Here is a 10639-nt window from a genome sequence, read left to right as displayed (position 1 = left end):
GACCTGTCAACAGCTAGACTACATCTTTACCAAAAAATAAAAATAAAAACAGCTAGACTACATGGCTTGATATGAAATAAACAAGCAGCAAGTGTCCAAGAAGAAAATCTCAATCCTTTGAACACCGACTGCTCCTGGTATAGGTTTCTTATATCCTCCTCAAGTAGAAAGTACTAACTTTTTTATACTTCAAGCCATCAGTTTAAATAATCCTAATTTTACCACAATTTTTATCCTCCTATTTTTTGGGTTAAGAAAATAAAATGTTGAACATGGGAGAGCGTTGACCAGAAGCGCGGCAATCCGTTGTTTAATTACTATAAATAATGTGAAGCAGCGAACAGCAGAATATTTCACATCCCTGCGGGACCCACCTCGTTCCCCGCTGTACCATCCAACACGTGTTCCACGTCATTCGAGTGAAACCAAGCCTGTTTGGAAACTTAGAGCGGATCCAAGAACCGGTGACAGGTGGGTCCCACTCACGTGCACCTAATCCTACCTTAAAAAAATAAAACAAAGAATGAAAGCCGCCGGGCACCCCCCGGTCCCCACCACCCCGCCAACACCACCGAAAAAGCAAAAAACTCATCCTCTCCATGTGGAGGAGAGGAAGGTGGTCACAAGAAATAGAGAGTAGAAGGAAAGGGGGAGGGTCCCCTCTCTTTCCTTTTCTTTTAGTTCTTTCTCCTCTCTCCATTCTTTTTGCCTTGCTCTTGAAATTAAGGACACTGAGATAAGCTTTCTTTTTACCTTCTCTGGTACTGGAAAAAAGAAGCATCAAGATACGGCTCCAAAAGGTGGCCTCGTGTTACTGCTGCTACTTGTGTCACTAGTAATGCCGGAAGAAAGGGATGGTGGCAGGAGGCAGGGCTAAGACATCTTCTTTGAGGCCCACGCCAGACATTTCATTTAGTGGAGGGCGGAGGAAAGAAAAGTTTCTCAGGATGTCTAAGCTGTAAGCAATTTTATCCTTTTGTTTTCATTGTCTGAGGGGAAATGGTCTCATCTTCTTGTTGCTTGTTCCAATTTGGAAGAAATGGAAGTTATGTGGCTTGGCTTTCCTTTTGCTTCGCTTGTATGGCTCTTAGTTATTGCTCTTAGCTGTTTGTGACTCAGATGTATGATTGTATGATAGTGCCGCATTTTCTTATTGATGCAAGTCATTTTATGTCCAGCTTTATCTCATTTGGCTATTTTGTTGGCTCTTGATATGGGGAATGAGTCAATTGACTTGTCTCTCACTGTATCTCGGTTGCTTGATGATGATGTTGGATCTCTCAAGCAATTTTCATGGAAAAGGATAGCAATGATGTCTTAATTTCTTGCAATGACTCAATGGAGAGAGCTTTGGGTAATGTTTAGTTGAAATCTCTTTCAGATCTGATTTTTTGTTTGTTATCCATACATAAATCTGTCTTGCCATGTGTTATAGTGTTCAAAGTTACTTCCATTCTGAGGGAAGATAAAATGGAGGCTGTCCAATTATGTCACTTCTTAATCATGAGAGATGGAAAAAGATCTTTTATATCCATGAAAGATACAAATGCCCATATGTTATCTTTGAGATGATGTAGTTTTTCTTGGAGAAGCTGCATGGTTTCTCTCATTGTCTAAGCTGAGGTCCCTCGAGGTGAAGTTTGCTTTTAATGAACCTGGATTCTAGTCTGCTCTGCTTTGATGCTGGAAGACTTACATAGCTGCAATTAAAGAATTGTACAGAATATATCAAATTGCTTTTTTGTACAGATTGTCAGGGTCTAATTTGATTGGGCACAACAGGGAGCTCTTCTTCAAGTCATATTTTGAGTGCTCTTATTTTTATGGCAGTTATGCTTCGCCACCAGACCTTCATAAATGATTTATAGCAAATGCAGAGAGAGAAAGTTTATGCTAGGGCTCCATATGTAATTAGCTTGCCATTTGTTTGTATGCTAAATTTCATGCTTATGCATACATTTTTGGTGCTTATAGTTATTAATATCGATAATTCTTGTAAGTAATGTTCACTTTCCATATTTGCTGTTATATATGAGGGCTAAAATTCCTGGAAGTAGATTGTTATTATCAGCGCTTTTCATTCTGGTGTTTGTAAGTATTGTCATGTTAAGTCACACACTCTCCCAATGATCTACTTGTTCAGGGAATGACTGCTGATTTAATATGGGGTCATTGGCACCTGAGCTGGAGACTGTACACTGGGAGATCTACCTATCACTGGGTCTGAAGACATCAGGCAGAAGAAAATCTGAATTTCCAAGGATATTGTCTCTTCTGTCATCACTTCTCGAGAGAGTTGTTCAGAAGAATGAAATGTTACTAGATTCAAATAAAATTAAAAATGCTGTCACTGTTTTTCATGGTTTGAGAGCCCCAAACATCAGCATACAGAAGTATCTGGAGCGCATCTTCAAGTATTCAAAGTGCAGCCCATCCTGCTTTGTCCTTGCACACATATACATTGATAGATTTCTTCACCAACCAGACATTCATCTGACTTCTCTCAATGTTCATCGCTTGCTGATTACAAGTATTGTGGTAGCAGCAAAATTCATTGATGATGCGTAAGTGTTGGATGTAATCTGTCTTTTGTACTTGAAAATTTATTTTGAGTCCCTAGGGAGACTGCATTTGGTGTTTGTCCATATTATACAACTTAGTCCCCATACAAATAGTATGCATTTTTAAAATAAATTTAATCTCACTCCTAGATTATGATTTTCATTATAAATATCTCCAAGTTATTTCTGCATGTAACAAGGGATGATTGTTTTCTATCATTTTCTTTTTTGACATTGATATACAACATTTACCTCTTACCAACATGTTTCTTTTGCTGGCAAAGCTCTTCTATATACTCATTTTATAGAAATGAGCTTGTTTGTATCATAAACTCTGTTGTTTTACCTGTTCTTTATAATGAGTTCTTGACTTGGTATAGAGAGAATTCATGGAACAATGAGGGTTTAATTTTGAGTAATCTGTTATTATAGTTATTGGTTGCTGCCCATTAGCTGGAAAACGAAACCAAAAACCCCAGTTTAGGAGTAAGGTATTCTGTATTTCATGGAATGTTACAGAACTCAAACCTGATATTTCCCAACAAAACCAAAAAACAACGGGACTAGGATTCACATCTTAATACTACTAGCTCTATTAGAATTATAGGCATATCTAGCAGCTCTTTTATGTATTGTAAAAGCTAGAAAACTGTTTTAGCCGGGTTTGTTTTAACCATTTGCTCAGTCTGTTGCTGCATTATAAACATGCAACTTTTGTTAAAAAGAGAACATAAAGTGACCTGTTCTTCTCATCCTAGTTGTGCTATTCATGGGAGATTTGCTTTTGTGCGATAAACTTCATGTGGCTTTCAATGCATTCCTAGTGCATTTGCTACCACATGCAATAACTTAGTTTAGTCTACAATGGCCTCAGCATCTGCCTGCATACTATTTCACACCTTACAGAAACAAGTTGAAATGAAATACATGTTCTGCACCCTCTATTGCCATGATCAGCTACTCTTCTAATGCTCTAACAGTACAACCACCATTAGCTTTGAGACAGCATGAGCATGGAATAAGAATGGCAACGGGTAGGTTACCCGCAAAATTTACCCTATCCCCCTTCAAACCCATCTAAAATCTTACTACCTGAACCCATCCCAAACCCGATTACAAAGTTATCCAAAATCCCCAAACCTGTCCCATTAGAAAATGGTAAACCCATCGGGCATACATGTGTGTATGTGTGTGCGTGCGTGTGCATTCGTGTGTATCTCCATGGAACAAGATGCCCCACCGTCTCGTCCCATCCCAACAGCCATCCCGGTGGATGTCCTCAATCTCTTTCTCTTTCCTTTCCCTTCTAATCTAATAATTACAAAACAAAGTCTAAACCCAAAAGACTCTGTTATCATTTCTTATACTTGTCTTCTTTATCTTAAAACAAACTGTAGATGGTCCAATCTAGGATTTTGTTATGCAACCAAATTCCTGCTAGCTAGAAACTTATACCTAGGATGCCCAATTCATTATGGAATTTCTCTTGAACTTCTCTCTGCCATGCAATTTCTAAAAATTTTTGAGAGCTTCATATTTGTACTGCAAAAAGACACTCACTATTTAGATAACTAAATCAAATTTCTCTATATCACTTTTAATCCAATTTTTCCAAATTATATTAGCTTGAGAAAAGGATAAAAGCCCAACAGAATTGTGTTAGAGAGAGTCCTTAAAAGTAATACACCTGTGGTTGGTCTTTGAGTGGTTAGAACCTAGTCTTAGTGATTCAAAAATGCTATGGAACTGCTTCATCATATCATTCTCTAATTCATTTCCAACTGGAAACAGTTATCTGATTTCACTTTCATCGCTTGTGCAATTGAATTTAGAGCAAAGAAGATGCTCTGCTGAAGGAATTCATTTTGTAGAGGCAGACTTGAAAACCAAGTATTAGACTATATAGTTAATTATCTTATTTCTTAAATGCACCACTCCCATCCCTCCATCTTTCCTTCTATGTTTTAAGCTGACCCATTTTTCTTCATTCATTGTATTTTCTAGGACTTTAAATCCAATTCATAGAAGAGTTGATGCTAGGTTTGTGGCCAATTATAGAAATCAGCTTAATTTTTTTATCAACTTTCTTTAGGGCTGAAAGACAGAACTATGAGTTTACGGTTTGTTCAGACTTGACCTGGCCATATCAGAGGGAAACACTTGGTTCATGCCCAAGATGAACATGACTTTGAATGTTCTTGCTTTGGCTTGGGAACCACTTGAGATGTTCTTGAGCCAAAAGGAAACTCTGACATATTAATGCATGCTAGGAATTATTCAAGCTTGGTTTCTTGTAACTTGTGATTTAACACATGGCTTGAGCTTGACTCATTTTGTAGTCAAACCAGCATGAATGAGCCTATATCAACCTTCGGTGGAGCTGTGCATGAACACATCGATTCAGTTGTTATCCCGTTCTTTTCTTAGAGTCATCTAGGAAGCATGAATACTTCAAGTTGCATAAAATGCCTGTATTGGATTCCAAAATTTATTAGATACTTCAAGGATATGTTTTACATACCAACATACTTTATTTTTCAAATCAGAAAAATCTCTGAATACAGCCTGGATACACCTAAGATACTTCCCCATATCTTTTGGATAAGTGTAGTGTTTTAAGTTTTAAATTTTTCTTTCCTTGGCTGAGTATTATCCTTTTCATGATGAATGTTTAACCTTAGAGTTTGTAATGTTGATATTATTGTATGGAGTATGGGTTCTGGTCTATGGATTTAATTGATGACTAAGTGATGGAATTTGTAGATGCTTATGCTATATGATGTATGGATGATGTTTATATATATAACATTATTTGTTTTCATATTGTAGCCATATTGTATCCCACTGTTCCACATGTGTCATAAAGGTGTGACCACATCAAATCAAATCCTTATCCAATGTTTATTTTTGTCCTTTCTATTGTTGAACCATTTCATTTAGCAACTGCTTGGATGATCATGATCATACATTGTTAACTTGTGCTTTCTGATTTTATTCTTTTTCTTATATTTAGACTCTAATTCACAATCCTTGTTCTCACATCATAGGTTTCTCCAAACTTCAAAATCATATTATCGTGGCTTTAGACTCTTTCTAATGACTTGATTGACAAACTTGTTTGGCGTAAGACTATAATTCAAGGTTCGCCTAGTACCATCCTATTACAGTATTGATATGCCAGAATGAGGGGCGGTTTGGCATATCGAGTGTCGGTATGTCCCCCATACTGCATATTGGGATGGTACAATATGGTCGGTATGCATCGGCACCGACTGGTGTGGCAAACCTTGCTACAATTTACTTGCATGTAATTTTGAATCCATGAATCGAGTTATGGGGCATCACAGATCCATGCTTCCTTCCAATAAGTGACCTTTAATTTGTAATGTTGCTTATACCGTAAAAATATTCCTCCAAGCAATTGATCAGGTGCCATATGCTGACATTATATAAACCTTGACATGGTGTTAGAGGAGATATGAAAGAGTAAGAACATTTAACATAAATTATTTAAAATGGATATACAATATGATATATGTGATTCAAACAAAAAATAATACCACGTAATACAAAACTGGCTTGAGATATGTGTATCTGTTGTGTTTTGGATCTGGTTGGGCCACCCATGATGGGCTAGCCCAATCAAGATCACCTAAGAAATTTAAATGTTAGGGAATAGTTGGGAGTAGAGAAGAAACTACTGGGTAGTTTCTTTTCCTCCTCTCTTATTTTTCTTCAAAACTCATACACATCCCGAAGAAATATCTGGGTTGTTTTTCAAATGGAAAGAAACAACAAGGAATAACATTCTTTCATCTTATTCTTGCATCGAAAACACTTGAATTCTGGATTTCTTTGTGTGCTTTCCATCATTGTTGCATATATGTCCTAGAGTGCCTTACAATAGTGGGAAAACACGTGATTCAGCCCTTTGGATCCTAGGAGTTCCTTTTTTTTGCGGATTTTGCAAAATAACTCACCAAAAATTCAGATTTTTCTTTTTTACATCAAGTTTTTATTATCAATATATGATTGTCCTAGAACTATTATTGCCTCCTAAATACAGATATTGTTTTTTACACTGATCTCACAAAATTCGAAGCTCACAGCAGGCCCCCCTTCAAATTTTTTATTACAGGAAGCAAGGTCAAACTAATTTGCATCTTTTATTTGCCCAAATGAACGAAAGTTTCTAGAATAGAGGAGAGAGAATAGGGAAATACTTAGTTGTAGAGATTGTAATGGGAGGAAGAGGTCAATCTGGACAGGTATGTTAGAGATGGTGGCTCTTAATCTTTGATTTGAATTAATGTCTTATACCACTGTTCCTTATAGTGTCAATCGACTTGGCTGTGTTGGGCAGGAAGCCTGGAGATAATGGCTCTTGATCCTTAATTTGGATTAATCTGTTTAGACTACTATGCCTTGGGCCTATCCACTTAGGATCTTGGGCTATTAGAAAGAAATTGAGGCCTTAATTCCCACAAATAAGCCTGAAAATTGATCGGATTTTGACTAGGTCAGAATTAAGAGGTGATCTGCATTTGATCTGTTACCTGAAATCATTGACCTAATCCGGCTCAATGATCCAATAAGCCACTATAATTCCATTCAAGTGCGCATCTGCAATTGGATAGTTGATCTAACAATCCAATGAATCTCATAGAGCTACAGTGAAGTTAGACTTCAATTATCCAAGGTGGAAGTGGGGGATCGAGGAATGGAGTTAAGGATTTGAGAGGGACAGAGGGGTGGGATGAGAATTGAGAGGGAGCATAATAGGGTAGTATTGGGGATTGAGGGTTGAACGGGCAGGTTGCTTAGTGTCAAGAGCTGCACAAAAGAAGTGGAGGTTAGAGGAGTGTTTGAAGCACTTGAGGGGGATTAAAGAGAGGTGTTGAGGTTTCTGGGAACAGGAGTGGTAATTGAAATCTTGAGGGTGATTTCTTTTTTTTTTTTTTTTTCTTTTGGAATAGAGAGATAGAGATAGCTAGATAGATATATGGATTCTCAGGCTATGTCAGTGTTCAGAGCTGAGCAGCTAGATTCACCTAGTGATATCTTTTAGAATTTTATTTTTCTACCTATACCAACATTGGTACTGGTTACACAATTCATGAAGATGTTAATTATGCAGTTGAAGCAAAATTATAGACAAGAGAAAAGCTCCATTCTCGCATGCTCAATGTTATTTCAAGATCTTTAGATTTTTTTTTCCTTCTTTTTCTTGTTTTTCTCCACCAACAGTTGCTAATAGCAAGCCAGCTGGTACTTCCAACATTAGATGATCATTACAATAGGAAAGAGATAGATAAGGTTAACTCATCTTTTCTAACACACAATATGAAAAATGGAAGAATTTTTGTTGATGAATCAGTTCGAATGAAGTGAGGAAAAAAGTTCTTGGAAAGTAATCAAGGGTAATATTAATGTCTTATCTTGCATGTGTCATAATCCAAATACTCATGGACACCATCAACAGGGATGCCCAACTTTAAGCTACTCTAGTTTCTCTTGTATCTGCAATTTGGAGCAGCTTTGTCAGAGTAAGCCTCATTGACCTCGAAGGATCAATGTCAGTATTATCTCAATCCCCTTACTCGTATGGGAAATGAGAAATGTGATGTTTATTGTTGTTCATGGCATACACAGCACCATTTTGCTGGGTAGCATGTATTAAGCCAGGTGCTGTCTATGCATTATTGGACTCTACCTTGGCAGCAGTAGTGTCATAGAGTACAATTGCTAGTCACTCTAAAGCTACTTCTCTATTACACCATGGAATGTACTAGGAGAACATGTCTTGTACCAACTGTTGCTTATCTGTCAGCATGATGTTTGTAATTCCTATCTTTTCGAGTTCCTTTGTTCTATTTTATTTACTTGTTTGCGAGGGCACATGGTTGAGCAAAAGCTTAAGCTAAACTCAACCTGGGTACATGTTCTCACAAACTAGGTTAATTAAGCAAAAGCTACTATTATATGAATAGCAAACCGTAGTACATATCTTTGCAAAGCAGTTAGCCTTTCTTCTTATTACATATTTTGCGTTTGGTTGTCTTACAATGTGAAGTATCAATTACACTTCCTATTCATTGAACGGAGATGATCAATTCCAGATACATTTTCTGTTGCAATTGATCTCTCTCTTTTTGATCTCTTCTTAGTCCTTTGCAAGTGACACTTCGTTATCTTTCTGACTGCAGATTTTTCAACAATGCATATTATGCCAAGGTAGGGGGAGTCAGTACTGTAGAGATGAACAGATTGGAGCTAAATTTCTTATTTAACTTAGATTTTAGACTTCAAGTGAATTTGGAGACATTTGGAAGTTACTGTTTACAATTGAAAAAACAAGCCACAGAATGCAGTGTAGAGCGGCCAATTCAGGTCTGCAGGCTAAAAGACTGGACTACTAAAGAAGATTCGAAATGCCAACCAGCAGTCCCAAGGTACAACTGTGGAGCTGTCTAAAGGTTTCTATAGTTTCCTGTATGTGCCTTGCAACATTTAAGTACTTTCTTGTGAATGACAATTGCCTCTTGTTCTGTTGATGTTTCCATCATCTTTACCAAGCCTGGTTTCCAACACAATTGCTGTATGTTCTTTTGCACATGGAATCTTGGATGCTGGATTGAAAATTAATAGAAAATTGTGCATGGCTAACCAGCAACACAAGCTAAAAGCTGGAAACTATTCAAGTTCGCATAATATCATTGTGTAACTTAGCAATATCATAAATGATAAGGAGTCATGAAGCAAAGATAAAGGCCAAGACAGGTCAATGAAAAGAAACATCAGATCAGGGACAAGCAGAAAATCCATATATCCTGTGCAGGAACCAGAGCATTATGTTCCAACTTCATATCCATTACCACCGAAGAGAGCTCTGTAATGTAAAGATCCTCAACTATTCTTTCTAGATGTAGATCTCTTCATCAGACATCGTAAACTCAAATGGTTTCATCATCACAGGCTTAGTGGGATTGGCAACAGCATACTCAGACTTGAAAATGAATCACAAGTGTCATGAAGCCCAAGTGTCTTAAATTTCCATAATCATGATCTTTTAGTTCTTCTCTTTCTCAAGAATGTAGGTGAAAGTATAGAAATACTTTTTGAGAATAAAAATGGAATTCTATTTCAAGGATGCTGGTCAGTGATAATGTTATGACCCGGCCCAATTATCCAGCCCACAAAAGCCCAACAAAAAAAAAAAAAGAAAAAAAAGGAAGACTCCCGTAGCGAGTCTTCTTCTCCCGATCGACTCTTAATCGGAGTCGAAAAATTTTGCCGGGGAGGAGTCAAACTCCTTCCCTCTGACTCTATTTAAAGGGGAGACTCTTCTCCCTTTCTCCACCTGAGAATCCCCGGGCGATGGGAATCGTCGGAAAATTCTCGCGGAAGCCTGTCACCGTGCTCGCCTTGATTTCTTGTTGGAGACGTCGTCGGAGCTCGAGGTAAGCTTTGGTTTCTCTTCTTTTCTTATCCTCTTTCCCTCCCGTGCCTATGTGCACGATCGTCGGTGACTCCGGTCGTCGGATTTTGTTGCGGAAGAAATTCCTGTTTTTTTGTTGTTCTTCTCAGTTTTTCGATGCCAGTGGTCACCGCCGACCGCCAGATTAACTTCTTTCGAGCCATCCCATCGTCGTCTTTCCTCCATCGATCACCGTCGTATCGATCGCATCGCTGATCGGCCGACCAAAGGAGGGGACCGCACGGTCCCTGTTTCGCCCAAAGGAGGCCAGGGGAAGAAGGAAGAAAAAGAAAAAAAAAAGAAAAAGAAAAAAAAATAATAGAAAAATAATAAATAGACTCTCTCTTTTCTCTCTTCCTCTTTTCTTTTTTCTCTAATCTCTCTCTACTTTCTCTCTCTATTTTCTCTCTCTAGATTATTTCTCTCTCCTAAAATTTTAAAATTTTGAGAAGAATGATGATGAATTGAAATTGATTCTAATAACGAATTTTGATTTGTGATCGTCGGACAGTATACCGGCATCCACCTTGATCAGACCTAATATTTTTTAAGATTCTATTTCTCAAGATTTTATTGAATTATCCACACGATAATTTCAGCA

At 37.7% G+C, this 10639-nt stretch overlaps 1 protein-coding gene across 1 annotated transcript; it reads left to right on the top strand.

Moving 5' to 3' along the window:
- Positions 1 to 572: 572 nt before the first annotated feature.
- On the top strand, positions 573 to 9121 carry LOC105060432 (cyclin-P3-1). The gene is made up of 3 exons (XM_010944124.4): positions 573 to 958; positions 2144 to 2564; positions 8768 to 9121. The coding sequence occupies exons 2-3, from the start codon at positions 2164 to 2166 to the stop codon at positions 9033 to 9035; spliced, it is 669 nt and encodes a 222-aa protein (XP_010942426.1). The 5' UTR covers positions 573 to 958; positions 2144 to 2163; the 3' UTR covers positions 9036 to 9121.
- Positions 9122 to 10639: the final 1518 nt, after the last annotated feature.

This window comes from Elaeis guineensis, chromosome 7 (genome assembly GCF_000442705.2).
Source record: "Elaeis guineensis isolate ETL-2024a chromosome 7, EG11, whole genome shotgun sequence".
Lineage (NCBI taxonomy): Eukaryota > Viridiplantae > Streptophyta > Magnoliopsida > Arecales > Arecaceae > Elaeis > Elaeis guineensis.
Note: the sequence above shows the minus strand (reverse complement) of the source record. Positions and strands in the feature narration are given on the sequence as shown.

What these genes read in the sequence shown, in the direction of transcription:
- LOC105060432 (XM_010944124.4), top strand. Translation starts at nt 2,164, where the DNA reads ATGGGGTCATTGGCACCTGAGCTGGAGACTGTACACTGGGAGATCTAC. An exon ending in GCAAAATTCATTGATGATGC is followed by an intron (nt 2,565 to 8,767) that starts GTAAGTGTTGGA and finishes TTCTGACTGCAG; the next exon opens with ATTTTTCAACAATGCATATT.